The sequence below is a fragment of the Calypte anna genome, chromosome Z (assembly GCF_003957555.1).
Source record: "Calypte anna isolate BGI_N300 chromosome Z, bCalAnn1_v1.p, whole genome shotgun sequence".
Classification (NCBI taxonomy): domain Eukaryota; kingdom Metazoa; phylum Chordata; class Aves; order Apodiformes; family Trochilidae; genus Calypte; species Calypte anna.
Genome location: NC_044274.1, coordinates 53,440,471 through 53,463,068, shown reverse-complemented (window position 1 = coordinate 53,463,068; position 22,598 = coordinate 53,440,471). Strand labels below are relative to the sequence as shown.

Here is a 22,598-nt window from a genome sequence, read left to right as displayed (position 1 = left end):
TCTTTTGCATATTTTTCATGTAGAAATGGGTGAAATTTTACCAAAGAGCAGATGAATGTCTGGTTTTACTGACACTATCATGACTTCCAGGCAATAAAGGCTAGAAATAACAATAATTTAAACTGAAATATCCTGGTTCTAGTTGATGATCTTTTAGGAATACAAGTTGAAGTATATTCTAGTGTGGGTTTTCTCAGGACTTCGGCTCAGGTCTTGCTCACCACAGTCATACTAAAAATTCTTCCCGATTTTTAATGACCTGTGCTCTGACAGGAGTGAGTAAGGCTTGCTCATTACATTTCCTGCGCAATTACTGTGCATCCTTGCAGTATCAGATGTTGTGATCACAACTAGAGAAAGTAAAGGAGCAACAAAATGAGTCAACAGGATTTTTTTCCAGAAGAAAAGATAGAAAAAAATATTTCTAACAATTGGATGTTGGGGCAAAAATGCAAACCTCTGTTTAGGAAGGGGGTCTGCCTCGTAGGATGATGAAGATTTGTGATAATTTAGAAAACATCGTGAGCTTTATAAGTAAAGTACACTGAGTCTGGGATATAAATAGATAACTCAGAACTTTATTTTAAGATACAAGTCTGAACAACCATGTACACACTTTTGTAAATGCCCCTTTCAAATTCTCAGGCACTTGATATGCTTACATAATGCAAGTACTTCTGTGTTCTTGGCACAATGAAACCAGAACTGGCAGTATCTCTGTGACAGTCTGATATATATGTTGACAGTGGCTGTTCTTTTCTTTCTTTTTTTTTCATTAAATTAAACTGTGTGAGTTGCTCAGGGGTGCATGGCAATGTACTTCTGTATGAACATAGTTTTTAAAGTGGTTATCTGTTGTTCACACTGGTGTTTCAAAGTCCTGAATCCAAGGAGGAATAAAACTATACACCAGTACAGGCCAACCATCTGGAAAGCAGCTTTGCAGAAAAGGACTTCGAGGGTTCTGAACACCAAGTCAAACATGAGCCAGCACTATGCCCTTGTGGCAAAGAGGACATATGGTATCCTGTGTTACATTAGGATTTGTTGCAGCAGATTGAGTGTAGTTCATCCTTCCCTTCTACTGAGCACTGTTGAGGCCACATCTGGATTACTGTGTCCAGTTATAGACTTAGTAGAAAAGAGAAGGGGACATACTGAAGTGAGTCTAGTCAATGGCCATGAAGATGTTTAAAAACATGCAACATCTGACATGCTAGGAGAGGCTGACAGAACTGGGATTGTTTAGCTTGAAGAACAGAAGGCTTGGAATGGGATCTTAATGTGTATAAAGAGTAGATGATGAGATAGTGCAAAGAAGACAAAGGCAGACTCTTTTCAGTGGTATCCAGTGACAGGACAGCAGGCACAAATTGAAATACAGAAAAACTGATTTAAACATTTTTAAAATGACTTTGTTATTGTGAGGTTTGTAGAATATTGGCACACATTCCCCAAGAGGTTGTGGAGTCTTCATCTTTGTAGATAATCAGAACTAAGCTGGACTGCTTTAGCTGAAAATGCCTTGACCAGGAGTGGTGGACTACATTACTTCTAGATGTCCTTTCTGGCTCATGACAAAACTCACTGTTAATCTTCTTATTGGGAAAATTTTGAGATAAATTCTCCTTATTTGACATTGACATGCAGCTGTGACTTCCTTAAATGACTTGTTAATGTAACTTTCACTGAGTTCAAGAAAACTTACGAATCCTGACTACATTCCTGTCTTTATTGCAGTGCACAAAAGTGTTAACCATAGTCTTGCTTTAAGTGTGTAGTTTTAGATAATTGCTGCTTTTGTTTTGCTTTGCCATCTGCAGTAGATTTCTGATCTTTTCAATAAGCAATAGAGGGTAATATCTGAGACCTACTTAATATTAGATCAACTCCTAAGGTTGTGTTAAAACATTCTTTTAACACTTCAATGTTGCCTGATTTTTACTAAACCGTATGAATATTCCCCAAATTATGACACTTTAAAATTAATACCTGCTTTCTAAAGCTCACAAGCAAGCAAAAAGACTGCTCCAAAATGTTTTACAAATTAAGAGAGAAGGAGACCTAGGGTTTGTAACTTAATTAAAGCTTCATTAGGACAGACATAACAAAAACAATTTTAACTGTTTAACTTAAGATGTTAAATACAGTACTGCTGGCAGGTGTGTATGTAACTGAGCTGAAACAAACCTAGCAACATGTAGCTCAGCAGGGCAGAATTTTTATAATCCTGAATCAAAAGAAGGCAGTACTAGCAGACAGAGCAACAAACTAGAGCTCTACCCAAGTTAGATGCTAATCAAGCAGTATGTGTGGCTATCTCTGTCCTCCCAAGATGCCTTTAGAGTCACTGCCAGTGTTCTATGTTGAGCTCTAAGACTATGTGTAAGAGCTGTGGGGAATGTTATTAATGTTGATTCCTGGAGTTCTGAATTGCAGGTACTGCCCCTGTATTCTGCCTCAGTTACAGTCAGCAATCTTTCAACAGGCAGGTGAAAGGTTAGAATAAGGTAAGTGCTTCACAGAAGTTGCACTATGATAACCAGAATGTGCCCTGAGGAGAGTATAATTCAAACTAATGTAATGACATGTAAGAAAGCAAAGAAAGACACTTTCCCTGCAAGAATCAATATTGTTATACATTTTAGTAACAACAGCACTGTACCCCCAGAATCCAGATGGAGGGTTTTTTTCCCTAAATATTGCAGATATTTAAAACAGTAAGACCTTAAACATCATGTTAAGTAAGTACATATTGCTGAGATTCTCCACTTCTGAAAAGTGTTGGAAATAGAAAATTTCCCATTTGCACTCACAGGCAGGCACACATTAAGATCATCTCAGGAAGTTGTTGCAATCTGGCAGGCCACATCCTACAGTTCTTACAATAATTGAATAGTACCTTACTCAGCAATGGCTTAACTGGGACTGTCCAAAATGATAAAAATCAGGGAGATGTTTTTCTCCCTCCTAAGAAGAGCTTTCAGGATCAGTTCATTACTGAACATTCTTACCATGCAAAGTCTCATTTTCCTTCATTTTTACATTTTTCTTCTGTAAGCATTTGCTGTATCTTTCTTAAATGCTTGCAATTTTCTTGTGATTTTGAGCATATCAAATTCTAGGGGCATATTCTGGCTTTGGTCTTTCTGCTTTACTTGGGGTATCTTCACTGATTTCATAGTCAAGAAGTGACTCCAGACTTATTATTGTGTATCAGGGTCTGCACCTGTGCAGTGACTCAAATCCCATTTATAACTAAAGCAGGTGGTCTACATGGGAATGTTTTGAGAACTGAGCTCAGACAGGGATATTTTGTGGGCGTAGTCTTTATGGGCAAACTAGTGTCCTATAGTGAAGTAAGTATACAGTAGCTTACTCCTTTCTTGAGGGTAAGATGCACATAATTGTTCTCACTAGCTTCCTTAGCAAAAAAAAAAATCTCTAACTTTGAAGCCATGTGCATCTAAAGTGATGGAAAGAGACACTGAAAAGCAAAGATCATTTTCTCTTTAACTGAGATAAGTGGACTCTGTTGTTAAGAATAAGATCTGTGTATTCAATTTAAGTTGCAAGCTGAAAATGTAAGAATTTAAGTCAGATATCCCAAGTTCTATTGGGTAAATAATGGAGGAGAAAACAAGGTTACTTACTAAAGGTAGAGCTCTCAAAATAGCTAACCTCTACAGACTCATTTTTCCTTTGTACCTTTGCCTTTGGAACTCTGCTGCAATATACAGTTGGGACTTCAAGATACGTACCTTTAAGATATATACCTTTATAGCTCTGTCTTTTCATTACTGGAGGCCAGATTTAGTAAAGGACAAAGATGCCCAAAATTGAATTTAGTATTTACTTCTGTGTGTCCAAAACAGCAGTTCTGAAAAGCTGGAAGTTCTATATCTGCAGTGACACAGTGTTACCTAGTTTTGACGAAGAGCTTAGCACCTTGCTTAACTGTAAATTTAATCAGCTGACAGAAGTAAGGTATTTTTGCTTGTCCAAGCTCACATGATCCAATATGTGCTTTCAGAGCATCCTCAGAGCCTAACAGACACTGATAATTTTGGACTCCTTACAAAACACAGTGAGGAGTTTTGTTTTTATCAAAACTTTTTTTTATCATCAGGGGATGGTTTGGATTGGAAGGGACCTTAAAGATCATCTAGTTCCAAATGCCCTGCATGGGAAGGGACACCTTCCACTAGATCAGTTTTCTTGAAATCCCATCCTGTCTGGGCTTGAATACTTACAGGGATGGGATATCCACAGCTTCCTTAGGCAGCCTGTGCCAGTGTCTCACCACCCTCACATTAAAACCAAAGCTGAAGGTGAGTCAACCTAATTTCTAGACTTTCACTTGCACCTAGAATTTCTATAATTTCACTTTCTAGAGTTTCACTTTTACTGACTTTCCAGAAAAATGCACTGTCTGTAGTCAGGGAAAGGTGGAAGATAAAAGTAGGATGGACATCATCTTTGTCAGTCACTTAGTTGCCCCTTTCTTCCATGTTGAACTCAACTAGCACAGTCAGAGTACCTCCCTCCCAGTGCAGCAGTGCTACTGCTGAGGCACACAGGGACAGCATAATCTGGGTAATGCACACAGGCCACTTAAGTTGAGAGTCCTCTACAGAAGGGCAGCTGCTTCCTAGCCCAGCAGCTGGGGACTCTGGCCCATGCTCTAGAACACAAAGAGCCATATTCTCCCTGGAAGGCATAAAGCAACATAGCTTTTCCCCCATGATGTGACCTGAAGCCATGAGGTTACAGGGGAAGTAGTGGGCACATTGCCATCATCTAACCTGTGAGCAGAGGATTGAGTGCAAGGGTGAAAAAATGGTGTTGAGATCTACACTGTACTCAGGTTTCAAGCAGTGTTGGTGCAGGTAGACACTGGAGACTCTTAAGGAACTTCCCTGGTAGTAAAGAGAATTTGTTTTCTAACCCTTGCTCTTGTTAATATTGTGTGTTTTAAGCAGGTAAAACATACAAAGGTGCTGGGGAACAGAGATTCAGAACTCGCATAACCACTAAAGTCATCATTATGAATCTTCTAAGGTAGGAGCAGGCTGCAGGTTTAGGGAGGTTTTGCTTCCATTTGGGGAAACCTTCTGAACTGAGCTCTCCATTCTGGGTCCCAAACACCAGTTTGGGAAGAGGATACTAAGATGTAAGGTGTTGCTGTGTTTTAAGTCTTCTCTAGCATATTATGCTATGCACTATGATTAGATTCTGGGGTGGGGTGAGGGGGGTGTCTCTAAATCTAAGGAATAAAGTAGTATTCCAGACATAGGTAAAGCCTATTTATCTGATGCAATGGTTGAAATAAACATTCTGTTTCACACTCCTGGTTTGCAAATCCTTTACATCTGACATTGAAATGAATGAAAACATATGTAGCCAGAGAGATTTAGTGACTGAATTACACTGACAGAGTCCTTTTAGAAACACTGCAGACATTTCTGACATTGTTCAGAGAATTCAGTGTTTCTGCAAGTATTCTCTAACTTTATGCCTCTCTCTTGCCTCGTTTTGTCCTTCTGTTAGAATACCTGCTGATATCGCTGTTGGAGATAAAAAGCTTTTCAGACTTCCTGTATCAAAGCAATTTTCTCAGGGAGTAATCAGCTAGAGGATATAGCTGTTGAGCACATCTGTAAAACCAGGAACTGTGGGGGCATTGAAAAGCTTATAAACGTATTGTGTTGTTTTTCTTGACAGTTGTTAACTTAGCTTCACTCCAGATTTTTTCATACCCTTCTTGTCAACCCATTTTCTTTAGTGTTTCTGGTTTTTGCCTTTTTTACTTCTTAACTTATCTGCAAACAGAAATGAAGTGGAAACTAAATTTGCTGCTGTCATATTAACTATTTAGAAACTCTTCAAGGCAGAGAACTTACAGCAAGCCCACTGGGAGTCCACTTACTTTTAGATCTGTGGTACATGATTAACAAGAATAATGAATGTTTTGAATTTTATCTTTTTTACTGTTTTAGGAAAAAATCATGAAAATTTTTCGTTTGACCTCTGCCTGGTGTTTTAGATGAATAATTTATTAATAGTTATACTGGTATTTATTATCTCTGAAAAATAGTGTGTATATTATTTAATGCTTTTAAGTCCTATTTCAGTCTTTCAAGAGAAGGTACAATATCAAAATACTCATTATTGCTATAGTGTTTTATAAATAAAAATATTACATTTTTATGATATTTTCCTAAATTCTTGATTTAAAAAGATGTTTTACATGTAAATTTGATGGAATTTTAGGCCCTAGCATGTAGCTGTATGTGGTAACTCCTTTGTGTATATTGGCATGGAACAAGTGAAATCAGTTGGTATGGCCCTCTTGAGCAAGAACCTGAATGATACTAAGTTAGAGCTTTAAGTGGTGCTTTGAAAATGAATTTAGAACTGAATTGTAAAAGATAGGTGAAGACATATAAGTGCAGCTAGTTATGAATCTTTTTTGTCATGCTAATGACCCTATGCCAGCAAAAATTTGGGGTACCATAGAAGCCTACATGGTTTCAAAATTATTCTTAGGCCAATACAATTTTTTTTATTTCAGTAGTACTGAGAGAAGATTTTTTTCTTGGCAAAATTTTGCAAAAAGCTACATTTATTAAAAAAAAAACAAAAAAAAGTATACTGAAGCTTCACGCCTAGCTTCGCAGATGTGATTCAAAGCTGGGATTAGACTGATCTCTAACAAAGACAGTCAAGAAAAGGCCTGTATCTCCCATTTAGACCCACTGCTTTGAGATGCATGTCACCAGTGTATTTCAATAATTTCCTTCTCTTGATTTCTGCTGAAACACAGCTGAGGCCAAATCTGAGAATTTTGTTCTTCCTTCCTGATCATTTTCTTAAATACCATTTGCTTAAGACATTCCACATGGCTGCAATTTTAAATTTGTGTTAGACATTCTGCTTACCTTGGTTCTGTAGCTTTGGTTATACAGTTTTCAGAAATCAGCTGCTGATTCTCACAGTATTTCTTATAAATCCAGACTACTTTAGCAATATGTTCATATATCTTAAGAAAAATGAGAACATCAGATGATAAAGATGATAAATTAGAAAAAGCCTTCAGCTTGGGCTCTTTGAATTCCACATATACTAAGGGTTTTTTTCTGATTTTTTAACTCTTTTTTTTTTAAGTTCTGGTTTGAAATTTTCCTGATAACAAAAAGAATTTTTACTAATTTCAGTAATTTTCAATGTTCTGAAATGCTTTACTCTAATTAGAAAAAACAAGTTTGATTTTGTGCCCCTCAATTAAATCAGCTAGTGTAGTTGCTATGTTAACTAGATAGGACCATGCAATTAGCTGCATGCCCTTCTTGTGACCCATGTCCTCTCTTCTCCCCTTCAGCTGCTGGACTTTCTGCACAGTAATCAAAGAGAAGAATTCATATTTATCCTTAACTTTGGTGCATGGATGTTTGCTCTAGTAAGATGTCATGTACCAAACAATAAAGGATTAATGGTCTCATCAGCATCATGAGTAACTTGCAAGATCAGTCTTCAACCAAGGGACATCTCAAACCTGTCAGGCTGACACAGGGAAAATTCCAACCAAATTCAAATTTCACAGAATCACAGAAAGTTAGGGGTTGGAAAGGACCTCGACAGATTGTCTATTCCAACCTCTCTGCCAGAGCAGGTCACCTACAGCAGGTCACACAGGAATGTGTTCAGGCAGGTTTTGAATGCCTCTAGAGAAGGAGGCTCCACAACCTCCTCTCGGCAGCCTGTTCCACCTCACACCCTCACGGTGAAAAAGTTTTTCCTTATATTTATGTGTAACCTCCTATGCTCCAGCTAGTAAATTTACTATAAGGTGTGTAAAATATGTTATGTTTTTTCTAGTTGCTTTATTATTCTGTTTCTCTAATAAATATTTATAACCATTATTTTGATATTAGGTTCTTATCTGAACAAAGCATTAGATTAAGCATAGAGTAAGCATCAGGAATCCTAGCACTATCAGTTAAATGATGTGTAAATTAATGTTTTACTATTCCTTTGTACTGGACACATTTGAAGATTTCTACACAATTTCTAACTACAAAAGAAATAATACACTCATTTGTATATGAGCAATTATTCATTGTAGTTCTTCCTTTTCTCTCTTATGGTCCATTATTTACTTTACTATACTTATCTTTTATATGAATACTTTCTGCATGAACATTTCCTGTCAGCATAACAACTGGGCATAAGAATTCAAATACTGTCATAGGATATTAAATTACATGCTCGAAGTTGAAGAAACTGCTTTCCCATTGGAGAGGAAAACATGTTTGCATTTGCTGGATGAGCAAAAGAAAGCTGACACCTCCTATCTCTGTCTGTCACAGCAAGGCAGATCACTGGAAATGTACTTTTTGTAACCTCCTCAGCATGGCAAATGGTGAAGCAGCAAATTATTTCTAAGTACCTTGTTGATGCAGCAGCCTCCAATTACTTCCATAAGTTCTGGAGCTGTTATTGTGGTGAAGAACATGTATACATATCCACCCACCAGCAGAACAGATTGGTACTTTGGGATATTATGAGAACTGCAACTATGTGAGGCTGTGCACTGATGAAGCCCTCGCTCCTTGCAGGCTGAAGAGCACCAGCCCCAAAGTCGTAGTCAGTCTACATTCTAGGCATTCAGTTTAGCTGCATACTTAGACAAAGTAGTGTGTGTTCAGCCTTGCTATTCCTTATATATCATTCAAAACATGTAAATCTGTAGTATATGTCTGTGCTGCTGCTAATACAAGATACTGAATGCCCAAGGAAGATTTTGTGGAGACATTCCCAGAAAGAATTAGGCATTTCAAAAAGGTAAAAAAAGCAACACCACAAAGTCAAGCAGAGACTACAGCAGGATTCAAAAATTCAAAGTTAAAAAAATATCCAAAGTTCCTTATGCTAAAATAAACTTCCTGAACACATTTTATCAACAGATGGTTTTAAACATTTCTATTTCCATATATGAATTCAAACATTACATGAAGATAATCTATTTCTCTCTCTCTCCCTCTTTTTTTTTTTTTTTTTTTTTTTTTGACACATTTAAATTTCTCACAGTCTCTCAGCTGTGATTTTTAACTGCTTGTACAGATCTGATCTGTGAAGTATCTAGTGGGGCTGTGTAAGATACTTCTACTGACATTATACCACAATTTCACAATTTATTTTTCATTTGGAATACTTTCATATGGAGGCATTGGAATATTTGCTTTTTAAAAAAATAAAAAAATGCTCCAGGGCATAAGCAATACTACCTTATTCTGAGCAACCTACTAATAATCTGCTTGGTGGACTGTTTTCCTTCCAGAATTGTAGCAGTCATATTGTTTGCCTGTAAAAAAAAAATAATAATATGAGAATCCATGGATCTTTTCAGTAATTGTTGATGGAATATAGCTCTTACCCAAATCCCAGTGAAGTTTACAGAACATTTTCCTTTCAGCTTCAGTAGTCCTTAGAGTAAAGTACTTTGTCATATTTTTGAGGAAATGCAAACACATTGTTTCTTTCCGATTTTCATTTTGCCATCTCTTCACACTTATTTTTTCTCATTTTGAAATATGGTAAACCAGAAATCCAAGTCACAGACAGTTAACAGCTATCCAGATAACGCAAGCATTTTAGTGAATGCCCTTTGGGAAAAATTGCATATTGAAATATAAATTCAAAGTAGGTACTAGATACAGAAAATGAAATGGAAAAGAGAAGTATCATACATCCAAGCAGTCATCTGCTTTAGTGTCCTGTGGATGATAAAGAACAGATAGCATCGCTTGCCTGCAGCACAGTTTCTTCTAAATCCTGTGTGCTAGTAGTCTTTTGTGACCTAGATCCTCCAGCACCAAATACCTGAAACATTTAATGGATTTTCAAGCCTTTCTGGGAGGTCTGATTGTATTTGTACACACACCAATCAGAACAAATTTGATAGATCATCCCACATGAGATGCTTGTTTCAGTAACTTTCAAACATTTTCTTTTCAACTATCAGCCAAAAGAACTAGATAGGAGCAAAGGCAGGAATATTTATCATTTACATTTTGCAGACTTCTGAAAGGTGTTTGTAAGTCATCTATTAATGAGTAACAAGTGATTAAGGAGCATTTTAAAGAACTTAGAAGCTTAACTAAAAGGGGTAATGCATAAGCAATGTGTATGCAGTCAAGTTGTAAGATGCAATATGGAGGTCTTTAGCCTGTTGACTGGCACAGAACAGTTTGTGCTCTCACTACTGGTGTATCAGAGAAATTATTTTGAGAAAAACTTGCAGATGGTAACAAGGCAGGGTGTGGAAAAGGAATTTCTTTGGGAAACTTAAGAATTACTGCATTTATAATTAACCTGACTGACTCCTTGGGGACTGACAACTCCTTGGTTAGCACAGAGCTTTTCTGGAAGGTCTGTGTTGTGTTTTGGGCTTATCTATTATTTAGTAGTTTCTGTCATACCATTTGAAGAGGTGAGGCTGTGAGATTTTCTGTCCAGCTGAGGCTAGAGCCTAACCAAGGCTGACTCAATCTCACCCAAAGACTTTTTTCATCTAATGTGACACCACCTCTTCTCAACAGGGAACCAGATAATTTGCAGAGACAAGGGCCCTGTTCAGCTCATATTCAGCTAGTTCAGAGGTCTTGCTGATTTCCCTAAACTGAAGGCATGGAACAGCCAGCAACTGAAGGCATGGAGCAGCCAGCTGAAGGAAAGGATGGTGGAAAAGAGGCTTAGAGTTACTTTCTGCAGAGGTTTGGTGGTCAAGTGCTGCGTTGTTTTTTTTGTTTGTTTGTTTGGGTTTTTTTGTTGTTTTTTTTAAATCTTACAGTAACTTTAAGTTACACATAATTAAAGACACATTATGTTCTAATTGCTTAGCAGTACCCCACTGGGGATTTTAAGCTTAGCCACTGGTGTGGTTTAGCCAACAACATCCAGACTCCCACCCAACTGCTTGCTTGCTCACTCCTCAGCAGGATATGGGGAGAAAACGGGAGGAGCAGGAATGAGAAAGCTTTGGGGGTGGCTAAACATGGTGACATTGCTTACCAACTACTGTTGCAGGCAAAGCAGGCTTGACTTGGAAAAGATTGACCTAATTTGTTGCCAATATAAATAATTACTACTTTGATAAATGGGAAGCAAGAAGACAAGCTTTAAAACACCTTTTCTCCTTTCCCATGCTTGTCTTCACTCCAGACTCTTCTACCTACCCTAGAGCAGTGCAGGAGGGATGGGGTGCAAGGGGTTACAGCCAGGCTGTAGCAATTCTGCTTGGCCTCTCCTTCCTCCTCACACTTTTTCCTTTGCTCTGGTGTGGGCTTCTCCCCAGGCAGCTGTCAGTAAAATCTTCACCAGTATAGCCTCTCCATGGTTGTCAGTTGTTTCACAAATACACATTTGCTCTGGTGTGTTTCTCTTTGGAAAGAACAGGGAATATCTGCTCCTCCATGAAGTACCTCCTTTTCCTTGCTCTGACCTTGATATTCTTTTTCATGTTTCTCAGTCTTTTTATTTCCTCTTCCTCTCTCCATGTGTAATTTTCTTCCCTTCATTAAGTTTCCAAAGAGGTACCACACATCTGGCTGGAACCGGCCATATCCAGCTCAGGGCAGGTCCTCACCTCCTCCCACAAAGGAGCCTTCACTCCAAACAAAACCTGGCTACCTACACCCAGAACACTTACTGGCATGTGGAATAGGTTTGAATAAAATTTTTTCCACTAGTGCTGTTTTCCTCAAATCTACAAAGTTTTACAAAGTGATTGTAATAATTTTTGTCGTCTAGTGGAATAGTCTAGATAGTTCTCCAGTAATTCTTGCCATGCTTGAGTTAATTCAAGTAGTAAAATTCACTTCTGAGGGAACAAATGTAGAAAATTCCAGTCTGTAATTCTGATAGTTTCAAAAAAATATTTTCTGACAAGCACCTGCAAATATTTAATACACTGCTAAGAACAGTGTGTGATGCTTGTAGTAATAATAGGCATCTTACAATAGAATTTTAGAACTTCAGCATAAATTACTAGAAGACTTCAATAATATGTGATGCTATATTTGTTGCTTTGGGGGTGTTTCTGAAAAAGGGGAGCCCACCAGAAAAATGAGACAAAAGCATATTAAGAATGACTGAAATTTGCAGAATGTACATGGTCCATGGAAGTCAGTGAAATTTTCTTGAATGGGTAAGAAAAGTACATTTCCTACTGTTAGTCATAGTTAAATTGTTCTAGAGTGGAAATACCTCAACCACCATCAACTTGGGATTTAGAAATGTCTCTACAATATGAGTCATTGCACTGTGTTTTTATTTTACTGATACTGTTAAATACCCAGATTGACTCTGTCAGCCTTAGCAGAGTAACCAAACAAAGCTGGTCTAACTGAACAAAATCTGATCACATCTTCTCATATTTAGAGTGCTGCTGTAAAACAATAATCTGATGTAATAAAACCAATATTGCAATCATTAATGTCTCTACTGGAAAGACCTAGCCCTACTTTTGCCATGGCTGGACTGGAATGTTGTGTAGCAGTTGTATGGTAGTGTTACAGCACATTAGTAAGAGAATTAAAAAAACAACACATGATACTGAAGCTGACAGGAATGTATGTGAAACATATGCATACATTTAAAAAAAAATAACCCCAGCAGATGGGAGGAAAACAAATAAGAATGCTTTCTCAAAATCTATTAAGAAGAAAAGAAGTCAGTCAATGGCTGTCCTCTACATATACACAAAATGAATCAGCAAGACTTTTGTTACTTTTAAAGATGAATGGTTAAATGCAAAAGAAATAGAAGATCTTTAAAATAGAAAAGCAGAAGCATGTTTATCAGGCTGTTGCACCTGAGCCATAATCAGAAGGGCCCTCAGTATCTAAGGAGATTTAATGTACCTCCTTTGTAGTATTTGTCATACTTTTTGTTCTAGCAGAATGATGATGTCTGGAGTACCTCTTATTTCCAGATCATCTTTGAAGCTGCTGTGTATTGCTAAACTGCAGTGTTTCTGCTGCTAAATTAAAATTCAGTCTCCAAGGTAATTGTGAACCGTGATTTTCCACAGCTTATCAAACTAATTTACATTCCTTTTCACAGAAAGTACATATATGGGTCATAAGGCAGAATTTTATTTATTCATTTTCCCAAATGAATTTCTTTAAATCAAAAAGCTGCTCTGTTGTAAATATGTGGCTAAATTTTTAAGCAAAACACAGTAGTCCTTAATTTTTCTTCAGTTTTAATAGTCATAAGTTTCTTTCAGTTGCAACCAAGATTTTTGCAGCACAATAACATACCCTGTCAAGTTTTTTTTTTTAAAAATGAAACTTTTAGTGGAAGTTTCACTCTTTACCTTTTCATATTGAGCAAGGGCATTTTGACCATGCTTATTCTTGTGTTTTAAAATGATTATCCAAAAAGCTGCATTCGTTCCCCTTTCTTATGTCTACCAGCTACTACATGTTTGGTATAAGAGCTCCCTCTTTAGGTTTTATTTTAAATATCAGTGTAGGAAAGTAAAAAGGAAAGTAAATTCACTTTCTGATCAGCGCTTCATAAAAAAACAACGGACTTGATTTTTCTAAGCAGGATTTTATGGAACCATCAATTTTGCCAGTGATTTAAGTCTGACAACATGTTTTGGTTTTAAATTGTATTTACAAAATTTTCTACTTTTAATAGCAGCCTGATAAACCACTTAACTTAAGCTACTGATATGTAAAGGAGTAAGCCAGCATATTCTCTTTTGTAGTGACTTTTAATACCTGTAGGTATCAGAGCGCTCAAACTCCAGAAGCGTAGCTCATGCAGTAGTGTATCATCTGAGTATTCTCTGTACCTCTGAATAAGGACTTGTACCTTTATGGCATCCTGGTGGCATGGGATTCATGAAACAGCTACAGCAACTCCTAGTGAGGGAGGGACAGGATATTTGCAACTATTTAATTAATAGCTACCAGCATAACTTCGCAGAGAGAGAAAAAAGAAAAATCATACCCAAAAGCTCTGCCAGTTTTTCCTAGACATCAGCAGCTGGATGTTTCTAAGTCAAATAAGTCATCCTGCAGGCCTCATGATGGGAAATGTGATTGTTGGTAGTAATAAGCTAACCATCTGGCTTTCTTTCATGCAGAGCTTTTATTAATAAAAACAAACAAAAAAACCCTCACAGTTCTTTATGAAGGAACCCATTCTCCTTGCTCTGCTTGAAAATCAAAACTTGGTGTTTTCTGATGAAGATTAGGCAGGAGTGAAGCCTGACAATTATTAAGCAATATGCTATCTTGTATGGACCTACATAGATGCAGAGTATCTGCATAAACACATGTACACTCAGCATTTCCCCTTCCTCACATGCAGGATCACGTGTCTTGTTGCTTCGCTGGCAAGTCAAGAGATTTCTTAGAGCAGTAGAATTCTGTAAATTCTTTGGTCCCTTGGTGCATTGTCATTCTTTGCATTCAACTTGTGAACGGCAGCAGTGCTCCACAGATAAAGTATCTTCAAGAAGCAACAACTTGTGTATCCAAATCCTCCAAGAGTTATCAGTACCTTATTATCTTAGAGAAGTGGACACGGAAAAGCAAGCAAAATTCTGCTCCACAATGGATGCAGTAAGTGAGCACAATTCCTATTCATGTCCTCTTGTCTTTGTACTCAGAAGCTAGTGGTAAGACACTGGCCTTTTTCTCATGGGCAAGGGCTCAGTACCTTGCAGCTCATCCGTAATATATCCAGCTGCACATAAGCTATTAAACAGCTCCATTGAGAGCATGATTTAGCACAGTAGTTGTGTGAGATTGTGCTATATGAGATTTCTCTTCAGTATCTAATGGTCTTAAAGAAATCAGCTGGACTAACTGAAAAAGAGGTAGCTCTGACAGGTAAGATTAAAAGTTTGCATGAGATTTTCTTTGTAAATAAATACAAATTTGGTATATAGCTATTCAATAATAAACATGTCATAATGAGTATTCTGATAGTTGTCTGTTCTAGTCCCCGGTTCAACAGTTCTCATGGTGTGACACTGAACATGCAGAAATAAAAAATTACTGAGAGAAGTGAAATTGATAACGCTTTAAAGGGAAATTTTAAGACCACTGCACAGGATGTACTTCGGGGATTATAAAAGAAATCTTTATGTGCATAGGCAATAAAGCAATAGTGGCTTTCAGAGACAAAAATAAAGCCCATGCATGAATAGGAGAAAATTGGTTGCAAGGTAATGGAATTCTTGTGGTCATTATTGCAATTAAATACTAATTAAACAGACAATCAGTGAGGGTGGTGGCCTGGAAGTAACTTTTACTGCATGAACTTTGCATAATTAAAATATTTTTTCTTGGATGTCACTGCTGTTACTTTGGATTTTCAAAATAAAAGACCTTTGCCTGCAGTCCAATTACAGATGCTCCACCTTCTCAAATTAAAAAATGAATCATAGCACTCATATATCATAGATAGTTTCTAGTTCTTATTGTCATGCTTTTCATACAGTTTACAAGAATTTTTTTAACAGTAAAATAAATAAATTAGACTACCTCTTACCATTCATTCCAGTTACTCTTTTAGCTCATTTGTGAATAGAAAACCACTGATAAATCCAAACTGGCTTATAAACCAATCATCTCCATATAATTGCTGCTTTCTTATTTTGCATAATTAAAAATTCTGTCATAAAGTCCAGAGAAAATTTAAAGAAAAGTTTTCTACACTTTCACTTCATAGAGATTAAGTAGATATATAAAGGAAATGCTGTTTTCTTACACCCCTGTGTAGACTCTCAATCTTTTTGTCAGTGACAGCTAGAAAGGAAGAAATGCATTCAACATAGTAAACAAAATTCCTGTAAGAGCCATGACTTCTAAAAAATCTAAGGGCTTCTAACATTAGAAACAGTGCAGAGAAAAATAGGAGAACCATAAGCCAGTTTTACCTAAAGCTACTACAAGGAAATTTTTTTTCTATTGTAAGTTTCCATACTCGCCTTAGTGATAAGACTTCTGGCTTTCAGAAAAGCTAGTCAGATTCAGCTTTTCCTGCACAGGAGAGTGTAGTAGATCTGTACCATATCAGAAACAGCTCTCATCACTGAGCAGAAAAAGGTCATTGTTACCATCTGTGTTGGCTCTGGTTTTGTGCAGGTTTAGTTTTGTGCTTGAACATTTATGGAGCAATGCCCTGCAGGTGGAGTAGGCAAATCAGTGACTCATTTATTCGTTATTAGTAGTGTAACTGCTCACCTTCAGGACAGAGGAAAACCTGCTCAGAAAGAAAAGTTCATCCATCTAAGAAACTCAAGCAGAAACTGAATGTGCTTATGTGTATATTGATGGGGATCCAGGATTTAGATATTATGTGAAATAAACAATAGTTTTGAAGAGGTAGAGTTTGGGTCTGGGTGCTAAGCATGGAAACTCCTACATCTTTTTGTAATCCCTCTGTTGGTAAGGATAGCTCAAAGGAAATAATGGGTAGCCAAGCTGTAACAGTGAGTGATGCAGATGGTGGAGGGGAAAAAAAGCTCCATTACCATCTGGAACATTATTCAATGGAGCTGAACTTGGGAGTAGTGTTCAGTGGACATGTAAGAATACATGACATTAAGGGTATAGCAAACCCTATCTCTAAGCTAGAAGATATAATAAATTCCATATAATAAAGGCCTCCAGGACACCATGTATTATCTAAGTATTGTTAAATTTAGCTATGAGAGACATGAAAACAGGTATATATGACCCCAAGTTCGGAAACTTAAATACTTAATGCTCTTCCAGAGGAAGAGAACATGGCGTGCTGTACATTTGCTGTATTTGTCTAGTTGCTTGTTTGTACTGTATTTGGTAAGATGAATTCTCTAAAGTTACCTTCTGGTGTAACTTTGGTGTAAGGTTCATCCAATTTTGCAGTAACTCTTTTAAAGAAAATGTTGAAATCATTAAGAGCCATACATGGAAAATGAGGGACTAGATGCTGGCCTTAAAAATGCTGGTGTGATACAGAGATAGCAGTCTACTTCAGAAGAACTGTTCATGGTTAATACGAAAACAAATTTATATGTGGGCTATATGTTTTTTATCTTCTTGGGTTAGTACCAACCAATAGGATTAAATTAAAGCCCTTTTTGTTGTCTGCCAATATGAAAAGAAATGCTGTTAAATTTATGGTTATTGTTTATGTAGAGAGGAGAGTCTGTTTATAATCAGCTAAGTGATCAAAGAACTAACAGCTGCAATTCATATAACTAACAGACTGATTAAAAACCAAAGAAACAGCAAACACCACTGCAGAGAATATTAGGATTTAACTCTTGTTAAGACAGGACTAGTTAGTATGGGGGACTGCAAGATAAAAATTACTAGGTAATTAATGCAAGGTAAAAAGCATAAAATAGTCTAATATGTAAAGTAAAATTTCTGTTTTACAGTTCTGCAGTTAAGTACAGTTTTAAAAAAATCAAATTCAGTTTATCCCAAAATAATTCCATGTGCTTGTGTTTTGTGTGTGCTGTAATGCTGTGTGTCATTCAAGGGTTGGACTCGATGATCTCTGAGGTCCCTTCCAACCCAGCCAATTCTATGATTCTATGATTCAAGCATAGAATCATAGAATCCCAAAAGTTCAGTCCTGAGAGTGCTATGACAATTTCTAATAATGAAACTGATCATAGAATCATAGAATTGGCTGGGTTGGAAGGGACCTCAGAGATCATTGAGTCCAACCCTTTTACCACCGTTGCGGTTGCTAGACCATGGCACTGAGTGCCACATCCAGTCTCTTTTTAAATAGCTCCAGGGACGGAGAATCCACTACTTCCCTGGGCAGCCCATTCCAATGCCGGATCACTCTCTCCGTGAAGAAATTCTTTCTAATATCTAACCTAAACTTCCCCTGGCACAACTTAAGACCATGCCCTCTTGTCTTTTTGAAAGTCGTCTGGCAAAAGAGACCAACGTCCATCCGGTTACAACATCCTTTCAGGTAGTTGTAGAGAGCGATGAGGTCTCCCCTGAGCCGCCTCTTCTCCAGGCTGAACAGCCCCAGCTCTCTCAGCCTCTCCTCATAGAGTCTGTGCTCGAGTCCCTTCACCAGCCTGGTTGCCCTCCTTTGGACCTGCTCCAGGACCTCGATATCCTTCCTGAACTGGGGGGCCCAGAACTGGACACAGTACTCGAGGTGTGGCCTCACCAGGGCTGAGTACAGGGGCAGAATCACTTCCTTGGACCTGCTGGCGACGCTGTTCCTGATACAGGCCAGGATGCCATTGGCCTTCTTGGCCACCTGGGCACACTGCTGGCTCCTCTTCAGCTTCCTGTCGATCCAGACTCCCAGGTCCCTTTCTGCCTGGCTGCTCTCCAGCCACTCTGTCCCCAGCCTGTAGCGCTGCATGGGGTTGTTGTGGCCAAAGTGCAGGACCCAGCACTTGGCCGTGTTAAACCTCATCCCATTGGAATCAGCCCAACTCTCCAGTCTATCCAGGTCCCTCTGCAGAGCCCTCCTGTCTTCCAGTTGATCGACACTTCCCCCCAGCTTAGTGTCGTCTGCGACTTTGCTGATGATGGACTCAATGCCCTCATCTAGATCATCAATGAAGATATTGAACAGAACCGGGCCCAACATTGATCCCTGGGGGACACCACTAGTGACCGGCTGCCAACTGGATGCAGTCCCATTCAGCACCACTCTCTGGGCCCGGCTCTCCAGCCAGTTCTTAACCCAGCACAGGGTGCTCCTGTCCGAGCCACGCGCTGATAGTTTTTTCAGGAGGAAATAATTCTCAGCATTTCAGAACTAGCATTCTGTATTTTGTTATACTACCACTTACACAGTTTCTATAAAATATTATGTTCCTATCTTTTGCAAAAAATGGCTGCTTTGAAAAAAACACAGATCCATTTCATGGAAATACATGTTCCCACATAGCATTTAAGGACTTGACTCTGAAGACACAGAAAGTAATTAGTCAGGTAGCTAATTTTTCAGGACAATTATTTAGGATCCTAAGGCTATAAAATGTTTTCTGAGTTGGCATCACTGTGAATAGGAGGAAATATTATAAGATGGATTTGAAAAGAAATCATCTGTATACTGGGGTTAGCACATTTAGGTCTGCAAAGATGCAGGAAATAACCATATTGTGCATTGTATAATTTTTCAACAAACACAGACTTTAAATGTAGAAAAGTAGATATGGTTTAAGAGAAATGCACATATTACAGTCTAGCCAAAAGGACTGAGGCTCCTAGGATGGACAGGTTTGTTACTGTATGTGTGGTATTGCCCACTAAGCCACATGCATAGGGCCCATTACACTGGCTCTACTTTCTTACTCCAAGATATAACTAAGTAAAATCTTCTTTGGTGTCACTGAAATCAGTGGTAGAAACTATATATTTTTCTAGGCAAAGTATGTTCTTTGTTAGAAATAATGGTGAACCTCAAATACAAGAATTAACATGTTTTAATATTTGGTATTCATTTGAATTGAACCTCAGTAGGACTGTATCAGCACAAACTGATGGACTTTTCCTTAAAATAGAAATTATTTGGCCATAGCTGCCTAATCTAGTGTTGCTGCAAGTAATTATCAGGTATGTTGGTTTGTTTCCCATGAAGAAATCCACAAGTCAAATTTAATTTTATATAGAGGAGGGTCTCTTTAAACACAGGAAATTTAGTGGCTTTTTTTTGTTTGTTTCTTTCTTTCATAGCAGTAGTATTCAGAAATTCTATTTGGTGCAGGTTATTTAGAAAAGCAGGTTCCCCTAGGAACCTGAAATCCAATTTGGGGGTTACCTTACCATTTAACATCACTACATAGCAAATCAATAGCAAGAATTCTGAACATGAAATGGCTAACCTCCTAACTCTTGAGCCTTACCACTTACTGCCCTATTAATAGTACCTTTGGAAGGAGCATTGAAAACCTGATTCTTGGGTATGGCTAGGTAAATCTCTTCATTGGCACTCACAGAAATGGTTATGTTTATTTTAAAAATCTATCTTTACACCTGTGCAGCATTCTCAGCCCACAAAATTGAGGTTTAATATCTGATTTTCCATCCAGGCATGAGAGTTCCCAGGTCTGGGTAGATTATTTTCTTGATGTCCTAAGCAATTTGTTGGAGGTGCAAGTTTACACTTGGATTTCAGTTTTTGTTTACAATATTACTATTGCTTTTCTGAAAAAAAATCTTAGGCATCCCATTCTCCTCACAGTGCAGTATCACGTAACTGCTAATTAAAACACAAGGGGAAAAAAGAAATCCAGGCAGAAACTATAGAACCAAAAAGACCATAACTGACTTGATTCTTCTAAGAGTGTCTTCAAAGTATGTTTGATTGTGCCTGATCAAGGCTTCGTAACCTGAACAGTGGCTGTGAAAGTAACTCTGCAGTCTCCACCAGGAACAAGGATAACTGAAACTGGATGGCAAAAGAACCCTTCAATCTACCAGAAAGCACTTATCCAAAGCATTTAAAGAGAAAAAAAGATCTTAGTCACTTATTTACCCCTTTTGCAAAAATACACAGAGAACAAAACAAGGACATGCAATCTGACCAAAGACAATTCAGGTTTAGCTGTTTTAAACCTACAGCTTTATAGAGCTAAAGGACTGTTTGTAAATACAGTTTTGTAGAAATGGTGTTTTTATCATATGCACATAGCTTAATAATTTATGAAGCAGATTATGATGTGGTTGCTTTCGTCAGTACAGAAGTGGATTTGATGACCCCCATGTCCTCCCAGTCCCATTCCTAACTCTTTTTTTTTTTTTTTTTTTTTTTTTACTGCAGCCCTGAAGATGGTGAAATTCATCCTGAAATCTGTAGACTATACATCCAGTTGCAGTGCTGCTTAGAAATGTACACAACAGAAATGCTCAAGTCCATATGTCTGCTAGGATCACTGCAGTTTCATCGGAAAGGTATTGAATAGCACAAATATGCAGATGCTGATTTTTTTTAAAAAGGACAGTCTTTTGTGGCATACATGGGTATTCATTACAGATGAAAACACCAAGCTGTAAAATTAAATATACTACTGAAGCCTTTCAGCTGGTGAAAAAAAAAAAAGCTTCATTTCTATTTCATCATCACTGTGTCATATCAAGCATGTGTCACTAATATCCTTGTAGTTTAATAGCCTGATTTTTTTCTTTTTAAAAGAGTGGTTCAAAAGTTTTGGCTGTCATTAGTGAGATCAGTGAACAAATTACCTTAGTCCTTTTGTGAGAGGTGTTTGTCACTTAGAATACTTGAGGGCGTTTGGTGGATAATGGGCACGGTTTTAGTAGCACTATCCCTGTTGTTATATAGCCAGCAATGACAGCTTGTAACAGAAGACAGAAAATGTAGTTAAAAAGATACCCACTTTCATAAAACTAGATAATTGTTTCAGAACTGAAATCTACCTCATAGAGTATTTTTATACACAAAGGTGATGTTCTTGCTTCAGTAAAAATGCATCTCTCTAATGATTTCATGTTTGATTAGCCACATACTGAAAGGAAGACATAGAAATGCAGCTAATCCACTGAACAGATTTACTTAGTAACATCATTGCTCAGTGATGGCACACACTGTTTGGGACTGTATCTGTGCTAATTGTAACTACTGTTTCCTTAGATAATATCTCAGAGAGTGAACCAGGTAAGCGCAAGACAAAGGTCTATAATGAAATGTAATTAACTGTATTTCCTATCACACTGAAAGATCCTGTACTTTTTTGAAACTCTTTTTTGAAAGATCCTGTAATGTATTTTTCACATCTAGTTACTGAAAACACCTAAAGCCGGTGATATTTTTCTTAACAAAAAAAAGGAATTAGAGGTTTACAACCGCTCAGTTGAGTTTCTTTGTGTTTTTCTCAAGTTGAAGAAAAATGTATAAAGTAGAAAGAAAAAGAATTAATGAAGCCATCATATAACAAGATGCCAGTAGCTGCTATAATGGATCAAAATTTTAAAGATAGATTGTACAACATTGCCTAGCATTGGCTACAGTTATCAGGCCACCTTCTTTAATTGCAGAAAGAAAATAGCTTGACGTGACCTGAGTCACCCCAGTCTGTCTTGTCTCTCTCTTTTGCATCAAGATGGAATCTACATTAATAACTTAAACTAAGCATCAAACTGTCAAATATCTAAAGTTGGAGAAGGTGAATTACAGCATTATTCTATGGGACAGCTTAGTTCCTATCTGGCAGTGCTTTTGAGATACATTGGTTCCTTATCTCCTCATAGAGAAAGTCAGATATTCTGCTGTTGTTAAACAGAGGCATTTCTGTCCCATATCCACATAGAGATAGCTGCAGTAATTGGTTTTAAAATTATTTTTGCATATTACATGAAAAAAATGTATCATCACAGGGATTTAAATAATTTGAATTTTGGAATTTAGCCAATAGAATATTGCTCTTTATAATATATACTTCGCATTTACAACATCTAGAAGTATTGTAAAAGCATCTTGCAACATGGAGAACTCCAGTTACACATTAAGTATTTTTCCACAATGAAATTAGTCATGTACAAGAACAGGAACCAAGATAGACACTGAAATCTTCA

General features: G+C 37.5%; 1 protein-coding gene across 1 annotated transcript in view; it reads left to right on the top strand.

Moving 5' to 3' along the window:
- RGS7BP (regulator of G protein signaling 7 binding protein) overlaps positions 1-22,598 on the top strand; it is a 41,945-nt gene that overhangs the window by 7,315 nt on the left and 12,032 nt on the right. Inside the window, exon 3 of the mRNA XM_030467551.1 lies at positions 20,827-20,957. Coding sequence (XP_030323411.1) covers positions 20,827-20,957 — 131 coding nt within the window. The remainder of the gene's footprint in view (positions 1-20,826; positions 20,958-22,598) is intronic.